General features: G+C 40.6%; 1 protein-coding gene across 1 annotated transcript in view; it reads left to right on the top strand.

The window, feature by feature from the left end:
• fam120c (family with sequence similarity 120 member C) overlaps window positions 1–20926 on the top strand; it is a 38660-nt gene that overhangs the window by 3645 nt on the left and 14089 nt on the right. Inside the window, exons 2-11 of the mRNA XM_085444797.1 lie at window positions 4079–4325; window positions 4489–4571; window positions 7662–7790; window positions 10719–10821; window positions 10977–11050; window positions 11403–11671; window positions 14417–14579; window positions 14666–14749; window positions 16943–17114; window positions 18853–19102. Of these exons, the coding sequence (XP_085300923.1) occupies window positions 4079–4325; window positions 4489–4571; window positions 7662–7790; window positions 10719–10821; window positions 10977–11050; window positions 11403–11671; window positions 14417–14579; window positions 14666–14749; window positions 16943–17114; window positions 18853–19102 (1574 nt within the window). The remainder of the gene's footprint in view (window positions 1–4078; window positions 4326–4488; window positions 4572–7661; window positions 7791–10718; window positions 10822–10976; window positions 11051–11402; window positions 11672–14416; window positions 14580–14665; window positions 14750–16942; window positions 17115–18852; window positions 19103–20926) is intronic.

The raw sequence follows: 20926 nt of genomic DNA, 5'->3' as shown, positions 1-20926 counted from the left end.
TTATATTTAATATAACCACACTACAGACGGACAAGCGCCTGTTTTTATGCGTTGTGGTTAGCAACAATGAAGGTAACAGCATCGCGTGTCCGCTTGTTTATGTTCCACATAAGCCTTTCACAATAAAGCTCAAGACCCTGTTGAGACTTTTCAAAATAAACTGAATCACGTGAAAGAGCAGATTATTTACAGATGAGAAGTAAAAAAGAGCCTCCAGGTGCTAAAAAATAAACCTTAGACTCAAACGTTAGAACAGGCTTTTCCCCGCAGCACGCCGTGTAATAAATACTCAAAGAAAACGGCGGCCGTTACAACTTATGTCTAAAAATGTATAGTTTCATGCAGGAAACGCTTCCCGCAAGTCGAGCTGCCCGAGATTCACAGAATTTACAGAAAATGTTACATTTTTGTGATTTATATCGTCGTCAGACGATAGAATTATTATATCGGGATATGAGATTTTGGTCATATTGCACAGCCCTATACAGAATACTAGAAATAAAATATTTTTGTGCATCTGACCTTTTGAAACATCAGTAATGTGCTTTATAAATGCACTGAACCACTCTGCTGTTATCATACAGTAATGTGAAATATATAATGCATCCTAGAGAGCCATAAATGTGCCTCTAGCAGTCCCCTCTTGTCAGCTTTATGTAGCCTGCTGTCATGTTTTGCCTTTGATCTACATTCCCATAGCTAGTATAACAAAAACACAGTGCCATATTGTTTCCTGAGAGGATACTTGTTAGAATAGAAAAATCCCACCTACATTACAACACAACACACTCTGATGCTTCATGTGCTCGTACAGCATCGTTACTCACAGTTCCCATGTGTGCACGCTTGTTTTGCCCTACCTGTATTCTGAGAAACTGTGTTGCTTCTGCAGCTCCAAGTATTTCACCTCTGCTTGCATTGCACCTTCACTTTAGTTACTGTTGTTCTTATCTGTGCAGCTTTGGGTCTCTGCTTACTTCTATGTGTACTGGATGCCAGTTTAGTGTTTTTGGAGTTGCTACACATGCCTTTTTCTGGTCATTAAACTCTGGTATTAATTCTAGATATACAGACTTAAAGCTGAAACTAATTGTTTACTTTTAGCACTGGACTGTGTGGCTAAAAATTCACATCACAATATTTTTTAAGATTCTAGCTGTTTTATTGTATATTATGCCATTATTGATGTATAATTTCTATTTAAGTGGGCATTCATTCTTCTGTCAGAAACAAATTGGTAAATGGTAAATGGCCTGCATTTGTATAGCGCTTTACTTAGTCCCTAAGGACCCCAAAGCGCTTTACGCTACATCCAGTCATCCACCCATTCACACACACATTCACACACTGGTGATGGCAAGCTACATTGTAGCCACAGCCACCCTGGGGCGCACTGACAGTGTCCGGCGAGGCTGCCGGACACTGGAGCCACCACCAGTAGGCAACGGGTGAAGTGTCTTGCCCAAGGACACAACGACCGAGACTGTCCGAGCCGGGGCTCGAACCTTCCGATTACAAGGCGAACTCCCAACTCTTGAGCCACGATCGTTTAACGTTTTAACATTGTTATAAACGTTAACTTAAATAAAACAAAGACCATACAACCAAAACAATTAATAACCTACTCTTAGTCTTAATAAAATTAAATAAATTTGAATATTTGTAATAGTCAGGTATTTACTGAGGATGTCCCTGGCAACTAATTTATTGAATGTTTAAATATGCAGGGGGAAAAATAAGACTGACTAATCCCCCCCAAAAAACACTCAAAATATTTGGGACTAAATACAGCCTATTGCCATGGCTATAATAACATCTGACAACCAACTGCTACACATCAATGTGTAACCAACTAGTTTCTAATGCTGACTAGTGAGGGTGGCAACGTTTAAATATCTGGCCAACTAGTTATGCACGTCTCTAGTGTTTACTGCATGTTGTGGCTTGATTATTGAAATTTTAATTAACATTTTACTTTGGATTTAGCCACAGGCCTTTATAAATATGTCACTCATTTTGTCTTGGGTTGCAGACCTTTTATTCATAGCATCGTGCATTCATCCTCTCCTTTGAAGCACAAACGCAATCATCATTTTGTTCAGCTCGATTTGAGTGGGCTTAAAGAGTGTCCTTGGTTTACAAGCTATCTCAAAACAGTAAAAGTCATAAAAGGATCCAACAAACGAAGGTGGAAGGATCATCACAGTTAGCGCAGCCTTTTTCTCAGAATCGCTGGGCTTTATAGTCAAATATATTTGCATCTGCATGCTCCACCACTTTCACGTTTTTAACCTACTGATTTGTGCGTTGAATTAGGTATACAGTATATGTAGTTGATGGGGGAAAAAAAAGACTTAAAGATTTTTTTTTAAGTTCAGTAAACTAATGTTGAGTAAACTGCGTTATATAATTGAGCTTACAGCATTTTTTTTAACACGGTAGTTGTCACCCTAAAGTTTTTTTTATACATCAATCAGTGGTTTTCTTTGCTCCCATTGGTAGTCACTTCAATTATCCACCTCAAAATTTTGAATTTTCACTTCGTACACGCCCACTCTCCCTGTCGCTAACTGTTGTTGCTACCAGTCGCTGAATGTCATTGTTATATCGCTGCTAGGCTTTTAAAGTCTGCTTCACTGTTAGTTGATTTAAAAGCATCATCGTGTTGTAGTGGTTCTAGCACTGTTGAATAGTAACTAATTAGTATTTCCCAATGATAATAAATGTCTTGCATCGTTTTGACATTGTTCATTCTTCAGTTTTATTTAAGATCTTAAAATGGATTGATTCTTAATGTTTGCTTGGTTTTAGTGATACAGAGAGATGAAATAGTTTAAACAAGTCTCAATCATCCTTGCCATCTTTGTCCCATATTGCATTCATTTGAAAAAAAGATATTTGATTACAAGCTCATTAAATGGAATTTTAATAACAAAGCTTTGTCTAATTATTTAGTTTTCACATTGATCAACGCTGACATCGATTAAAAAGATTCCACATAATCCCGAGGCCGTAGTGCTCTCCCTCTATCTGACAAAAATATGGCCCCTCATCCACAAACTATGAAGAATATTACGCGGCCATATGTTGAGAAAGATGCATCACCAGGACACTGAAAGTAACCGGTACAGCACAGTTTTGCCTCAGATGTAATTTTGCGAGCAAACAGTGTTTTATGAAACCTTGTCATGGACCGTGGAGCAGAAGTATTGTGTTGGCATAAAATGTGTCACTGCCAGTTTTAGTCTGTCATCTACATTCATCATAAACGAAGTATGTTGTAGTGACAGCTTGCACGAGAGACTGTCATTTTCTCCATTGGCAGTCCACTTCAAAAAAAAATAATAATTTCAATTCCTCTGAAATGTCATCTGGTCTATAAAACATTGGGGAGTACTGAAAAATGCCCATCGTGATTCACCAACCAGCTGTCTTGTACTACAGTGGTGTGGGTGACCAAATTCTACAGTCCAATCTATCTAAACCTCCCTTCAGCTCTCTTACTCTGATCTCATTAGACCATTTATAGTCTCAACCACTGGCTTCAAGTTTTAATGAATGCAGCAGAAAGTTTATTTTGTAAATTATGGTCCCCATTGGTGTAAAACAACAAAAACCAGTTGGGGTAAAGCAGGGTAAGGTGTGCTGTGTGATTGACAGCTGTGCTAGCCTATGGTTGAGCAGCGTTCCATGTTTTCTCAGACAGATAGCTATTCAAACAAAAAGTCTCAGGTTGAGGCGGAACATCCCAATGGCTAGCTCCGTCACTTGTATACAGACTTTAGCAGCAGCTCAGCTTTCAAAATAAGAGTGTGCAGGCTCTCCACTTGTAAACTTGTATAGAAAGCTAATAAAATAAACCTCCAGGCTCTGTGTGGGGAAACGCTGATATCAAAAAGCCACAAATTAGAGAAGCTAAGTTTGAGTAAAACTTGTCTCTTATTCTTAAAAAAAGCAACTTAAACAGTGATCAGATAAGCAATAAATAACTTTTTCTTAATCCATTTATACTTTAAATATGAAAGAGGTGGTGCGAAATTTCATAGAGCTAACAAATTTGTCTTCTCTGTATCTACAGGTTGTACAGACTTTGGAGGACCACCACCAGGAAGTGCTCTCTCTCTACAGGGACTATGGATTTGCAGGCCTGATCGCTCAGGATTCAGAGTTTGCCCTCTGCAACGTCCCCGCCTACTTTTCCTCGCATGCGCTCAAACTGAGCTGGAACGGAAAGAACCTGACCACACACCAGTATCTGCTGTCCGAGGCCGCCAGGCAGCTCGGGCTCAAGACACAGCACCTGCCCTGCTTTGCTGCTCTGCTGGGTGAGGAGCGATACAATGGCACACACCTCAAAATCCAAACTATATACCACACTTCTTACTTTTGAAGGACACACCCCTGTACGTGGGTTATAATTGACAGCTGCCTTTGTCTGTTGTTTTTGTTCACTGATGCAACAAAAAGTTAAGAACTTCTTTCTTTCAGGAAATCATATTTTGCCTGATGAAGACCTGGCTGCCTTCCACTGGAGTCTGCTGGGACCAGAACACCCACTAGCCTCCCTCAAGGTAACGATTGCTTCTTTGTCCATAGTTCTCTGCGAATAAAAGAAAATATTAGCTGTAACAGTATGTAATGTCACATGAACCCTTACCTCATTTTTGTGTCTTATTTTTCTCACTACGTTTTTCCCCCTTTTACAACAAGATCCATCTGTTGATCTTTAGAAGGCTTTTATTGTGAAATGTTTGTAGCAAATGATAATAAATAAATGTATTGACGTGTTCCAACAAGCTGACTGTTAAAATACACCTGAAGTGTATCACCGGATGGAACCTGTTTCCAAGAAAGGCCTTTGGTCCCGTGGTCCGGGTGCAGTGCTTAAGTCACATGCCTTCAACGTTTCCTCCACTGGCTGTTTTGAACTTTGATGTTGTGCCCGCAACAGTGGCAGACCGACGTTGTATTACAATTAATGGCTTACAGAGTGCCGAGTGTGGTGTGTAGCACTGCTAGCATTTGCAGCCTTCGTCCACACTCTGCACAATGTGGTTGATGTGGTTTACGCTGACACGGCATTTATATGATTGTGTTTTCAAGCTTGAAGTAATGCAGTACGCTGCTGGTTCACTTGCCAGTCTTGTCTTACTTTCCATCTAGCTTGCTTATAATTTCCCATCACACAGTGTGTGGTAAGTGTTGTCAAAGGTTGGGGCTCCTGGTGGCTGCATTAAAATTTAATTTTACTTTCAAAAGTGACTCTTTGTGCCAAGATATAACAGTATAGCCTAGTTCCCATTATCCTGTAAAAAGCAGACAACCTGGATTCTTATAAATATTTTACAGTTAGTTCTGCTTCAGTGGATATAAGTGATCAGGGATCAGATAACGTTAAACGAGAGAGGCCTTGCCCCTCAGTGATATTGTCAAAGGTTAACATCCAAATGAAATGTTCTTCTTCTTTTGATATGATTATGTGAATACTGTGAATTCCATCCATCCCTTTAAAGCACACAGTCAGCTATGGCTGAAAACCCCCAAAATACAGGTAGTGTTTATCTTTGCTAGCCAGACAAATGCAGAGGCAGATGAACCTTAAAAAACGTTATTCTGACAGTGACTCAAGAAGTTGTGTACTGGTGGCAAGCAGTCAATATTTTAATTCTACATTGGTCTGTGTTTACTTTGCCATGCCTCAGCAGCAGTGCACCAGTTGCTAGAAATAGTGCTAACAAAAGGGTTAGCAGTTTGCAGCAGGTATGGAATACCTGCACTAACAAGTTTTGCTGACGATAATTGAAAGGCTCAGATGACTACGCTATCCTTGTTGACTTTTCACCCTCTTTCTATAGTTCCAATAAGTTTAACACTTGTTCAGAAGATTTTCTGTTTTAAGGGTGACGTAAGTTGTTTTCTACTCGCTTCTTATCTTCACTTCATCTTCCTCTCATCTGTTTTGTTTCTCGTATATGAAGAGGTGTACCCACATTGAAACTGAGAGCAGGGAAAGAAGAAGCCGGTGTGACCGGTAAACAACAAATTTTAATGAATTAGTTCCCTTACATAAATACAGTTATCTTTCTTTTACGCTTTTTCCTTTGATATGCATTAATTTATCAGCAAATATCAGTCCATTACTTTTGCATATTGTATGTTTCCTGACACATAAAATGATGATTACAAGTCCTTTCCTAGCATTGAGGGATAAGGCTTATTAATTTAGCGCTGGTATTGGATGAGTACTTGTTATCAGCAAATACCTGAAGCAACACCACTGGTATCATATTGGAACTGGAAAGCAGATCTCCCAGTTTAATTAGTTTTTTCATTTTTAACATTTATTGATTTCCATTAGTGATTACTTATCTTAACATTCCTTGGCAGGAATGGTAATTCTTGTACACATATGTAGATTGACTTCAGAGGTTAATCTACATATCTGTGTTCACAAGTATTTCACAAGGTAAATAACTTGTGAAATACTTGTGAACATAGATCGTGCTCATGATCATGAAATGTCATGTTTTTTTTTGTTGTTTTCTTTTGGTTTTTTGTGACAGTCAACATGACTTTGTAAGTAAAGTGTTTCAGCAGGTGGGACTGTTATTAGCACTGTGGCAAGAAGGTTTTGGGATCTTTCAATCCAGATAATCTGGCTTCTTCCCACAGTCCAAAGGCTTGCGTGTGGAATCTGTCAGTATGCTAACCAAAGAAATGAAGCTTTGAAAAAAGTGGCAACTGCGTTGTTTCCCACTATCCATGATCTTTTAAAGACTAGACCTAACCTGTTTATGATGTCTGACCCTAATCACATAGTTTAGTTTCTAAACTTGACAGTGAGTCTTTATGACTAAACATAAGTTGTTTTTCTATACCTAAATCTCAGTCATTTTGAATGCCTGGCTCTAACAAAGTGGTTTTCCATGCAAATTAATCATAAAATTAATAGCATGTTAAAAAAAATGTAGATAATAATCTGTGACCTATGAGACTCGAACGTTGACATTTTCACTCTTTAAAAAAAAAAAGGAAAATACACTTTCGTGTACATGGACACAAATGACTACTTTTGAAATGGGTCAGATGATAGTTAAAGTGGAAAATTCCTATCCAGGAGTCGATCAATAGTTTAGAGTTTCTGATATTCACTACCTGCCACGAAATGCTATTGGTTAATCATTTCTTTCTTCTTCAAGTGTGGCCAAGCCCCACCAGTGGCACAAATTTCATGCAAAGCTCTCCATAAAGTTTTAGTTACCCTGCAAACAAACTGATAAACCTAACCAGCCTCTCCCTCAGAGCGAGGAACAGGCGTTATTAATTTAACGCTCCTATGGGCACATGCCAAAAGCCACATATCTGTAACGCGATCGTTCTGTTATTGGAATCATTCTTTTGTCAAAAGTGTCATTTTTTTATTGGTGAACATTGCAGTATTTGGTGTTTTTTATATATATATATATATATATATATCACCAAAGTTGCTTAGAAAAAAAGTGTATAATAAATATCTAATAAAAAAAAGTGAGCAATATGAATGCCGCTTCTGTGCAATGCTTCTTAAAAAATCTACCTGTCTGTCATGCGGCTGTTTCACAGTGCCGCTGTCCTCGTAGCTCGATATAAGTACATGAGAGCCTTTGTTCTCTTGCTGTCAGGTGCGAGCCCATCAGTTGGTGCTGCCGCCCTGTGAGGTGGTGATCAAAGCCGTCTCAGAGTACGTCGCCTCCATCAAAGACCTGGGAAACCTCGACGCCATTGCCAGAGATGTCTTCAAACAGTCACAGGTAGGTCATGTGTGTCACTGATGGGTTTTTTTACCGACTGCTCGGAGACCGACATCCTGCCGGGTGAATTAAAATGTCTTTAAATAAGATTTACATGAAAAGAAAAGAACAATGTGAACATGCTTTTAGCCGAGGTTTGACTTTACATATCAGATTTTTGCTGACAGTTAAATAGGTTATTACTGTTGACACAAGGCCTGAGTCAGCAACTGTACTTCCTCACACATCAGTGCTAAACTGTAGCCTTCTGCTTATCCGATATAAATCTGTGCTGCACGGGGTTAGCTAGTCCCCGGTGTCGCCTCGGGAAGTGGTTTCTGCTGTGTTGTTCATGTCTAAAGGACATAAACATTTAAATCTATAATTGGGTGGCGTGTTGAGTTTGATGTCTTCTGTAAAAGGAAAGTTATGGTAGGAGTTAAGTCGTAGTTTACTGAACATGTTTATAAACTATATGGCTCTTTGACTAATAGGGTTTTTCCACTGTGGTTAGTTTAGATGATCAGTTGAGCTGCGCTGCTAGAGTGCATGTGTTTTTCCACTGTTTCACACAGCAAAAAAAAGCTGAACGGTGAAGATGGTGCATTTACTTGACAACACATACAAGAAGCCATTCTGTACTTTGTTTTCATGGCCCAAAACAGGCCTTCCAGGTTTTGTGAGGGTGAGCGACTCGCACAAAGTTGAGGCAAACCTAAAATACCCAAAATAAACCAGTGCATCTTTGTTGTTTTTGTCCATCTGTGAAGCAAAGATGCATGCTAAACTCAAGTACTTAAGGCTTCTGACTTTGATGAAATGTGACGTCAAAATGGTTTAGGGCTGCCAAATAAACTGATACGTTGGAAAAAACATGTTGTGATTGAGTAAAGTTGTTATTACAGTTGTAATTACTAAATGGGACAGGAAAGTACCTACAAGGATATAGGATGAGGGACCAAAAAAATAAAATGGCATCTATGGGATAATTATGTAGAGTAGAGATGACAGTTGTCCCCCCTGTAACTAGGAACCAATCAACAGCCATTTTACTGTAGAGTGGAACATGGAAGTATAAATTTCCTTTAAGTAAACAGAGGGTTACACTACATGTAATTTTCTGGAGGAAGATGTAAAAGTATAGGTAATTGTTCTTATCTTCTCCTGTGTCCATAATACAAAGTTAAATGGTAATTATTCAGCCATTTGATGGAAAGCGACACGCTGGATTCAGCCATTAATAAAGGTTAAAAAAAAATGTTATAAACCTTTAGAAAAAAGTTACTTTGACCTGCCATGACCACAGCAGTGTGCTGCTGTTACTTACTGTGTGGCTTATGTCTAAATTCTTGCCATTACACCATGGCCCAAACTGGGTTATTGGAAAAACCGCGTCCATCCCATCTCATATTAAGCAACTTATCAATAAACCACATAGCCTTTTGTAAAACAGAGTTTGCCATTCTTGTTATAACATGTTCAGTTTATCTTTGCAGTTAAAGTATGTAAAGCTGAACATTTTTCTTGAGCTGGAATAATCACAGAGTTCAGTAAGAAGCGACTTTATTTGTATTTTTTCCTGAATCCAGCAGCAAACTAGATTCTGATAACGATGTACGTATAACTTATTGCTCACTCTTTAATTTGAACGAATCTCACATTAAACTCTGAGTCTATACATGTGCTCACTCTAGCATTAACGTGGTTTAATCCACACCAAAGTATAGGTTTCTAAATGCAGTATATTCTCCTGTTTGATATTAAACAGTACATGTGGGGCCTTTTTTCTTCTTCTTCAAAAGCAGATTTGTGTCTTCAGTTATAACCAAAGTGTCACAGAGAGGACGGGGAGATTGAAAGATAAACCTTTGCATGGGGTCAGTTTATAGTAAACATGGCGACTCTCTTCCAGCTACAAGGACTTAGTGATCTGGAACCAGAGCGGCAAACATCTAACCAGGTGTCAGAAACCAAACCAGTTGTTCCTGTAGTAATGAATGACACAGAAAAGGACCAATACTTCAGCCATATAGACTCGTGTCAACATATCAGTAAATGTTAACCTCCTAGGACCTGGTGTCCACATATGTGCACATCACATTTTGGGTTGTCTAGACCAAAATACTAAATTTTGCTCTACAAGGGCCTGATATCCACTCACGAGGACATTTTACTGCCTAAGTTTCATCAAAATTTAAAATGAATATCCTCATACGTGGCTCTCATTTTTCTTAGGAACAAAAATCGGGTAAAAAAAAAAAAGGTGATTCTTTGGGACCCGATGAATGTAAAAACAATCAGCCCAAATATCAAAGAGAAATTAAAAATGCATGCTGTGGAAGATTTTTGAAACTGTTTCTGGACGTGGGGAGATGTACAAAAAAGTAGAAAAAATTGAGGGACACAGCCATGTGCCCCTGGAAAATAAACTGACCAAAACAAAGAGCAGGGACTTAAAAGTGAAAAACGTCCCATTATTTTCTTTCTTTTGGATAGCACAGCATGTAAATCAGTGGGACACAACCATACGGTAATTAATGCATATGTGCCACACATGAGCATGAATGCAGGCAAAGATATCGGCCACTTGCAAAGGTTATAGGTTGTAGGTTATAGGTTGTAGGCTCTACAAAGAGTCCCCGCAGAGGTCTAAATCAGGGCTTAGGCATGTTATTTAATCTTGTTTACACTGGATAAACCAGTGACCAAGTAGGTTTGACTTTATGGCTATGTTGCTGTGACAACCTCCCCTTTGTAAAACCAAAACATCAAACACTGGTCCACGGACAGAGAACAGGCCAAAGGTTTTTTTTGTTCTTGTTTTTTCCTTCTTGGGTGCGTAATGCAGGAAATCTCTCCAGCAGATCCCTCAGTTAGAACATCCTCACTGCCATCTTTAATACCAGCAGGTTCAGTAGTCTTTATAATGCTTTTGCCCCCCCTTTGCAGTCTCGTATGGAGGACAAGGTGGAGCGATTCAAGAAAGCTGTGGAGTATTTCTCAGCTGCCTCCAAACCCCGCTCACCTAACATGGGGCCCTCCTCTTTCATCTGTGAGTAGCAAGCGGCTCAGGACGCAAGTTCAGAAAACAGGATTGCTGTTATGTAATCTTTTTGGCTTGCTCGATGTACTTTTATTCACTGTGAATAAAACACATTTGTCTATTTGTTTTTAATCCCTGTTTTTTTTCTCTCTCGCTGTGCACAGTACCTGGGTTTGGACCTGCTCCATTTGGGGGACCACCTGGTCACATGGGACCGATGCAGCCTGGAAAGAATCAGGTAGATTCCTTTTCTCGCTAATCCTTAAGTCTCTTTGATGTGTAATTGTGTTCTGTCTACATGAGTCTACATGTAGAATAGTGGATTAGGCTTTATTTCCCTTTGCTCTTTGAAATCCCTTTGAGGCATGTGCTCGTTTAGTGACTGATGGAGGAGGGTGCACTTCTTCCCGTCTTGTATCCTCCCACCAGCCTTGATGATATGCTTCCAGTTTGATCTGATATAAAATAGGACAGTATCAGTTCCCACCCCTGAGATGTCTTCTCTTCCCTACTCTTCCTCTTTTGTACTCAATTTCCCATGCTTCTTCCTCCACCAACCCAATTTTCCTTCTTTATCCCCCCTTTCCCAGTTCCCTCCCCCCCAGGTCCCGGGGTTAAAGCCACACTATCAAAATGCTCCATATGGACCTGGCCCTCTGTTCCAGACCCCACAGCCACCATCCCAAGACTGCAATGACTCACTGACGGGCAAGATGGGCTTCACTGACTGGTCAGCTCCATATGATTCCACTCAGGGGGGAAGTCGACTACCCAATCATCACACCGGCCCTCTGTCTGGCCCCTCTCCGTCTCCTTCCTCATCGTCGGATGGAGATGAACCCAATGACAGCAACGCCAAGTAAGACACTTTTCGAGCATGTCAGGTTCCTTTTGCACAGTTTGAAGTGGTTCTGTGGGTTCCTAACACGGGACTAGAGCTGCCACGATTAGTCGACTAGTCACGATTACGTCGACTATCAAAATCGTCGACGACTGATTTAATAGTCGACACGCCGTTTCAAGCTTTGTAAGTTCCAAAAAGATGCAAGAATAAGTAGTAGGATTTAAGAGTGTAATAATGGACTGAAACAGAAGTTGGCAGCACTGCATGTACAAGGATGCCAGCTGCCGTTAAACCCCGAAGAAGACGACGTAGTGTCCGCTATCGTAGCTGTGTCCAAATTCAGGAACCGCATCCTCCTGTTTACAGCGACACGACAAAGACTGTCCAAATTCGAAGGCTCCGACAAATGCGGCCTTCATTTCCTCAGATTTGAAGGATGGGTCTGGTGCATACTTCGTGGTCCAACCTATCCCAGAATTCATAGCGCAGCCCTGCTCAGTTTCCAACAATGGCGGCAGCTAGTTAGTTTTAATATTATTCTTTCTGGGTCACAAAATAAACGTTTAACATATTTTCAGGCGAGAATGTAGCTGTGTAAACCTCAAATATCTGCTCAGTTTATCAAGACACCACATATTTTCAACAGCGCTCCGACGTTTTCGGAGACGTCTGTTACCCACCAGCTCGATAGCGAGCCGGGGGCTAGGCTCACTAGCGCCGTGAGAACACTGGACTCCCGGCAAATCGTTTTCAAACCCACCGCCGTCATTCGCTACTCAGGTTAAACATGATATATGAGTCACTTAGATAACTTAAAAATGTTATTGTTTGGCTTTTTTCAGTGTTTGATTTGTTCCTGAGTAAATCGGTTTGGCTGAGATTAAAGTTTGTACACAGCTGAATAAACATCAAGGACACAACTGATTATCAGAAGTGTGAGATGCTCGAGAATTTACTCCTGTTGTATTTTAGATAGCAAGGATCAGATGGCTGAGTTTATCACACTTCACCGAAAGGATCTGCAAATTTCATTAAAATTTAATAAACTATCATCTTGTCTTTATTTTTAGTTAGCACATACCTTAAATGCTTAAAGCTGTAAGCTAATAATAGTTCTATAAGAGCAGATGCTGCTGGTGCAATAAGCTGTAAGTTTTACGTCCAATGGATGCATTATCTGATTAGTCGACTAATCGCAAAAATAATCGGTGACTAGTCGACTATCAAAATAATCGTTTGTGGCAGCCCTACTCGGGAGTATAAAACAACCCTGGTACCATGTGTCTGAAAAGTAAAGTCAAAGAGCTTTGCATTTCTGGATGAAGACATATGCATGTCATACCAACCTGTTAGGGCACTTGTTCATCAAGACAAGACTGAGCAAGCCCAGGCAGCCATGGCTCATAAATCTGACGTGTAGTGGACACTGACACCACATATAAAATAATTACAGTTTCACACGATGTCGGAGTATTTAATGTTTAATTACTAATCTTATTTTTCATAAGTAGGCTTTTATATAGTATTTCAGTGATTCATACTCCTACTAGGAATAGGTAGTAGGGCTGGGTGATTTGCTCCATCATCCGGTTGTTCCCCTGTGACATCACCTATGACTCATACCAGTGCAGCCATGGCAGGCTGGCACAGGAGGTGAATGTGCAAACATTATGGTTGTGCTATCCACCCTTTCTCTATGATGTGCAATGTGGGGCCCATATCTCACTTCTAGAGGAGACGTCGACACACAACTACAAATGATCTAATTTTAAAGTAGCCGGTTAACATGAGAGGACACATATTTGAACTGCTAAAACTGTGTATTTTTGTTGTTTTTATTTAGTTAGTTTATGAATAAACACACAACTGAAGTTTGTTCTTGTGTGTGCGTGTCTCACCTGTGCCCTCCACACACTGTGGAGTTTTTGTTTTGTTTTTTAAACCAAAAAATCACACATGCCACGGGAAGGGGTGGGAGAAAAATTAAGTGAAGAACGTGATAGATGAGTGTCTCATCAGGTGCACTGTGAAATTAATTCAACCAGCAGCCAGAATTGGCCTCCTGTTTTCTCTTTTAAAGATGGTTGATTGATCACACATAGCAATGAATGTTAAAGTGCACATCCAGAAATGTCTCTTTCACATGTGGAGATGCAACATGATATTATATTGAGGCTGATTTAGTTTACTATGAGTCTGTTAATAATTTAATGCATCTGTGGGGAGATTTCTTGGTGAAAATGATCGGTGACCAGGGGTGATCCTTGATATGAGCGACCATTAACACACCCGTTGCAGGTAGAATATAAAATGTCATATAATAAATAACAAAAATTAATGAAATTATTTAATAAAACCACACAGCCATAATTAGTTTTAGAATATTAATGGTTGTGCTGTTATATTTTTAAACCTTATTAACACCTTGTTAATACAGGTTCACCCTCCACTGCTTTCTTGGTGGCCAATAATGTTCATGCAAACCTACTGAAAAGTCACAGACAGCATCCGTTTGTTCTGTATTTTAACATCTATGTCATAATGATGACAGGTGTAACATCCAGTGCTGATAAATGCAGAGACAATAGTCAGAAGTGGCTATTAGTCAAATTACTCTAAACATTATTTTAAACTTTTAAACTATTGGTTTGTCCTTGTCAATCTAATTGTTACACCTCAACTAACCACAATACACACGTGTTGACCCTGAATGCCAGTTTCTGGATAACTTAAAAATTCTCATAATCCCTCTCTCCTCAGCCATTTGACAGACAAGTCCTCTCGGTGGGAGGATCCCACTGGAAGAGGGGGCTCCGGCTCTGGAGACGGTTCCCAAGGCAACGGGAGCGGGTCAAACATTCCGTCACTGTTATCTATGGCGACGCGGAGTCACATGGACATAACCACACCCCCTCTGCCTCAGGTCAGACACAAACTCCAGAGTTCACAGCACAGTTGTGGGGTGTTTCTGGGGAAAGTCTGTCACCGTGTTTCTGTTTTTAATTTTAGGTCAGCGCTGAGGTTCTTCGTGTAGCCGAACACAGACACAGAAGAGGGCTGATGTACCCCCAGATTTACCACATATTGACCAAGGTGAAACAGTTCTTAGTAACAGTTCGTTAAGGTTTTAATTTCCTTTTCGAAATCTGTTTTTGAGAGGAAACTTGAACCTGAGACCATCAATCCTTTGCTCCAGCACAGACATTGTGTTATGTAATACGAGTTTTAATGTTAACAGCACAACTAGAAAGCAGAAAATCTGCTCATTGGAGAAGATCATTGGGTTGGTTAGATTTCTGAAGGACTGTCCTTTGTAGTTTTGATTTTAGTCTTCAAATGCCCAAAAACTTTACAGCTGTGTGTACTACTGCCTTCACAACCTGACACAAACTACCATTAATGGACCTGTGAGGGCACCTGTTTCTTAAGGTTTTTCCTGGCTTACAATGAGCCTTTGTTGGTTGATTATGCATATGTCAGTGGGCCTCAGGGTGGCTGTGGCTACAATGTAGCTTGCCATCACCAGTGTGTGAATGGGTGGATGACTGGATGTGTAAAGCGCTTTGGGGTCCTTAGGGACTAGTAAAGCGCTATACAAATACAGGCCATTTACTAAACATGAACAAGCCATGTACAGTAAAGACAACGCCATACCTTTGCTGTGTTATGTTGCAGAAATCTATTTATAAACATTATATTTCTGGCACTTTATTACAATTCTTTAAAAAGTCTCTGCGGGTTGTCAAAAAGTGCTTCTATGCAGGAAAACCCCCTTTGTGTACTGGTGTTTTTGCTCAGATTTGTGCTGGGATTTCTGACTTCTTTCTCTGGTTGGAGCCTTTTGGTGTTATTTTGTGAAGAGAGTAGTGCACACCCCTGTATGAAACACTGTGTCACATGAATACCCTTCATTTCCTGGAACAAAAACACTTTCAGGTTTCTGAAAGTTTGAAGTTTAGAGATTGTAATCAAACCTACAGAGACTCATGAGCCACACACTCAACTAACGAAATGTGTTCCTTTTTAATCAGCAGAAAAGTTTTTTGTACTAATATAAGTTTGAAAAATGTTATGAGGGAAAAAAGTTATTTTAACCTCATAGGTATGTCTTAGGTGCGCAGTGTGTCTTTTGAACACTGAAGTTATGGTTGCTGAAAAATGGCCATCGTATGCTTACATACACCTACCTATCTATCCATCAAAGTTCAGCCATGTGTACCAACCCTGGATACATGCAGGAAAGTAGGCTCAGCAGAGATGCCGAGACCGCCGTCTTTCCAACCACCTCCATCAGCTTCTCTGAGAGAACACTGCGTTTTTCCCAAGCCAGCCAAGAGACGTTATCTCTCCACCAAGTCTTAGGTCTGCTCCAGGGTCACCTCACCAAGAGGGCGGCCAGGAGGCATTCCCGTCAGATAAAAGGAGCTTCAGCCCACAGACAGCACAGACAACCCTTTGGAGGAGCCTCATTTATGCCCCTTGTATCCATGAGCTCATTCTTTCAGTTAGTACCTAAACTTTGTGTCCACAGGTGAGGGCAGAAACGTATGTTGAGCAGTGAAACGACAGCCTTGGTTTTATACTCTGTCTTTTTACCACAACAGTCCGGTACAACATCCGCAACACTGCAGATGCTGCACCAATCCGTCTGTCTATCCCCCGATCCGCGGTATCCCCGTGTTACTGCAATGCTACAACTTGACGAAGAAATTAATTTCCAACTTCCAGCTGGCATGCTACACTTTTGTGGCTGAGAAGTATGGCCTCGATGTTGTAGGTGCTAATCCTCATCCCAGCCATTTATATTCTACGATCCCATGTCATTTTCCTTAAAAAAACCCCCAAAAAGCAAGAAGGGTTTTCTGAAATTTTAAATGAATTGTTTTGTAGTAAAATGTGGTGTACCGCAACAATGAAACCTAAGCGTGTAGTTTTAATCTATCATACATGTTTTTCAGGTTATTAAACTGTTGCTGATCATAGAAAAATGCATTACGGAAGTGTTCAGATACTCCTGCAGGTTAAACTGGACTAACGAAATACATTCAAGGCTGACTGAAAGACTCAACATAAACAAATTTGAAAACACCTTCTTAGGCTGGCACCACTCTGCAGAAGACTGTTAAATAGTTATTGTTTTCATTCAAAAGCCGTATCTATGCATTTGTCCATGTCTAAATGATATTGTCTTGTTAAGAGAGAGCGTATGAGACTCTTTAGAGCTCTCGATCCTGCTCTCTTATTCATTTTGTCCTCAACTATTCCTTATGCCCCTGCATCCCTCAGGGAGAGATGAAGATGCCAGTGTGTATAGAGGATGAGTGTAACTCTGAGCTGCCTCCTGCCTCGCTGCTGTTCCGTGCTGCCAGACAGTATGCCTACGGCGTCCTCTTCAGCCTGGCTGAAACACACCGCCGCCTGGAGAGGCTCGCTCTCCGCAAGAGGGCTCCCCTGGAAGGTAGGTCTTGGTCTGGGATGGACTTAGATACCTGAGTGCAATATGGAATAACAGGCATTGTGATTGGATAAACACTTTACACTGCAATTTTCTTTGAAATATTTTCATTTGAGAGACCAGTTAACCTCAGTGTAACTACAGTTGAATGAATGAATGATGGCATGAATGTCATCATAGTTGGGGCTTTTAATGATTTCTTCGAACTGTTCTTTATCAAAGCTGGAACGATTGTACGGCATGCATCTTTAATGACTTTAAAAAGCAGGTCTAAGGAGGAGAAGTGCATATTGATTTATACAAGCTGGGACGGCCTCTTGGAACCATTTCTAAATAACTACAGATTCCAAGATCATTAGTTCAAACAATTCTATGCAAGTAGAAGTTACTTGAATGTATTTCCACTTTTCTAATGTTTGGAGGAAGTCTCGAACAGTCACCCTCAGATGAGAGGAAGTTGGTTAGGATGCTCAGGAAGAACCCGTGAACCACCAAGGCTCAAGCATGCTGTGAACTGGATACTGCTAGAACAAAGTCATGCTGCTCTACTAGAGTTCAAGAATAAAAAGTGTGTTGAAGCCACATTGGTTCACTTTAAATAGGCCTCTCATCTAAAGCTTGCATCAGCTGAGACAGATTACAGACTTTACAGACTACAGATACTCAATTTTTATTACACTTTCAGTCAGTATCATGTAGCCTCCCAAACCTTACTCTTACTTGGTACATTTTTCATGTTGGCCTCTTACTAGGCCACCTGTCGTTTAAAATCTTGCTAGCTATATTTGTGCTTGTTTCCCTTTCTCTCCTTTCTCTGTTCTCTTGACTAAAAGGTATATTTGCTGTATATTTGCTGAATTGTCAGAAAGCTGGCTAGATGCTTATTTGAAGTTTTTCATCTGCTCCTGGGCTTTTTCATCCAGAAGTCATTTTGATTTCATATTGAGAAACTACTTAATATGACATTGTAGGGCAGGGGTGTCGAACTCCAGGCCTCGAGGGCCGGTGTCCTGCAGGTTTTAGATATCACCGTGGGTCAACACACCTGAATGAAATGATTTGTTCATTACCAGGCTTCTGGAGAACTTCAAGACATGTTGAGGAGGAAATTTAGCCGTTTAAATCAGCTGTGTTGGATCAAGGACACATCTAAAACCTGCAGAACACCGGCCCTCGAGGCCTGGAGTTCGACAACTGTGTTGTAGGGAGATGTACTGTTAAAGTCAAGGAATATACAGGCTTAAAACCTCCTGTTCCTCATACATTGCTGTTACCTGGGTCAGTATGCCAATCAGGCTTGTACGTATGCTGCCATTACCTGATTTGAGTCGGTATGGCTCAGGCAGCCATAGATGTTCGAGATACATTAACTGACTTAAAGTTGTTGTTTATTGTCATTATAGGTCAGACGAGCCTTCAGGCTTGTAAACATTAAATAATGATGACTGCAGTGACATGTTGGACATCCTCGAATTTTTGTTTTACAAAAGATTCACTCGACTGTCATGTGTGGCAAACAAAGGCAGAAGTTGTGTACCCAGCTGGTCGTTACAGCTCAAGGTCTCTTCACTAAATATTCCAATTTCACAGCACTGGCAGAATCTCTATGTGTGAAACAGCTCAAACCTCTACATGCTCTCATCTTTAGCAGCTTCGGAAATCTCCAAAACTGAGGCATCTGCATCATAAGCAACGCCACCGTATGTATCTTATTATTCCAACATTTGTTTCTGTGTTGCAGTTCCTCCAGTGATTATCAAAGAGTGGAGCAGCGGTAAGGCCAAGTCGGCCCTAACACCAGAGCTGGTTCCCGCCTTGTGTTTCCGTGAGTGGACCTGCCCCAACCTCCGGCGGCTCTGGTTAGGTCGTGCCAGCGAGGACCGCTCCAGGAGAACCAGGGCCTTCCTGGCCTGCCTACGCTCTGACTGCCCAGCCCTCCTCAACCCAGCACAGGTCCCACAGCATCTGCTGCTCATGTGCTGCGTGCTCAGGTATCATCAGTTATAGGGATTTTAAAACGCTTTGCTGGGTGCAAATCTAAATTTGGCAAATAGGGTTTTTTGGAGGGTGGGATATCCAAATATGTTTTCTGTTGCAAATACTGCCCTGTATAAAGGTGACAGAGCAAAATATGTGCATAATTGGGTATAACCAAACAGCCAATCCTTTCAGAAGCAAGTTTTGGCACTCAGCAGGCATCTTGACAATTCCTGTAGGTAGTTACTTTAAAACATGTCAAGGAATCTGGTCAAATAGTTAAAAAAAAGAAAAGAAAAACAGACCTTGTGTCTTTATTTTTTCTTTTTTCCTCTCCCTGCTTGAGAATTGATCCAATGTTACTTCTGCCTTTGTTACAATGAAACAGTTTTTTTAGGCTGATGTCATAGGTAATTCAAAGTATTTACATTTTTCTCCTGAATTTTCCCAGAGGCACTATTGTTTAGTGATAATGGTGATACATAAAACACATTTTGCAAGACTTAACTCTTGCGAACCAAATTTTTCAGTGGTGCGACTAAAAAAAAATAAAAATAAAATTGTGGACTAAACCAATCGGAGATGGTCAGGGGCGGGACCTCTCTGATTGGCTGTGGTCCAGTTGAAAGTCCAGGTGTGGACTGATTCTCAGATTAAAGCTCACAAAACTATTTAACAATCACCAAACAGCAAATGAGAGCAGGTACACGGATTCCACACGAAGACGTAAACACAGAGCGTACCCGACGCATCAGAATCAGCTTTGTCTTTCTCGGCTTTCTCACCCGATGGTCCGTACATGGAAACGCTGTCGGAGCTCAGCGAATCTGATGCGTCGGGTCCGCTCTGTGTTTACGTCTTTTTGCGCTGATTCTGAGCTGCAGGTTTTGTCTCTCTCCAACCAAAATTCACCGAGCCAGCAGCAAAAGAAGCAGCAAACTGCGCTTCACATTTGTTTTGCTTCCACCACGATAAAAATCACACTTCATGCACAGCTAGCTCTCTCTCTCTCTCTCTCTCTCTCTCTGTACTTCAAGAACAGTTTCCCGTCTCAAATCTGTTTTCTGCATTATTCATTCGCTTATTACCCACCAGTCTACCGTTGTTTACAGCGCTGTCGGCTGCTGTCTTTTTCTTTTCTTTTTTTTTTTCACTTAAATGACCTCGGACAAGAAAGCCAAATTTCTGCTGTTCAATACTAAAGAAATTTAAACTTTTTAAAATTATGCAAAACTGCAGAATATTGCAGAATATTTTTAAGGTTATCTGCTATAAAAAGCCAGGCCAGAAAAATCTCCTTCATGTTTTTCTGTTTCATTCTCACCGGTGCGCCCATGGCAAAAAGTTAGTCTAGAGCCCTGTCTTAAGAAAACCTTTCTCTTGAAGCTTAAAAACCCCTACTGGTTTCCTTAAGATTTACTCTTTTTGGCCATTGTTCAGTAATAACAGTAATATCCTAGACTTGAGCAGTAGCAGGTATATGCCATTTATATTTGTTTGTAGTATTTATGTTTATCCAGTTCATCAAATGCTAAATTTACTCAGTTTAAACTGACACCTTACTGTTTGTAGTAGTTTTGTCACACGTGATGTCCGTTATGATAACGATGGCTCTGCTCCTGTCAAACAGTGAGTCAGCATACAGGCTACCACAGAACAGGAAGCTCACAACGATAAATGTCACTCAGTTCGATGTCATAATTATACCTGTTAAAGCCAGAATGTCTTCTGCAAACAAGGCCGTGAACTGTGGCGCTCCAGCACGTGTCTTGTTCTTGTCATGTTCTCTTATTGCCGATCTCCTGTCTCCTCTCAGTCCTCATTCGTGGCTGTATTTA

This window comes from Copadichromis virginalis, linkage group LG20 (genome assembly GCF_057382275.1).
Source record: "Copadichromis virginalis isolate Kocher_CV1m ecotype Utaka linkage group LG20, C_Virginalis_male_GT1.1, whole genome shotgun sequence".
Taxonomy (NCBI): domain Eukaryota; kingdom Metazoa; phylum Chordata; class Actinopteri; order Cichliformes; family Cichlidae; genus Copadichromis; species Copadichromis virginalis.
This window is presented reverse-complemented; position numbering and strand designations above follow the sequence as displayed.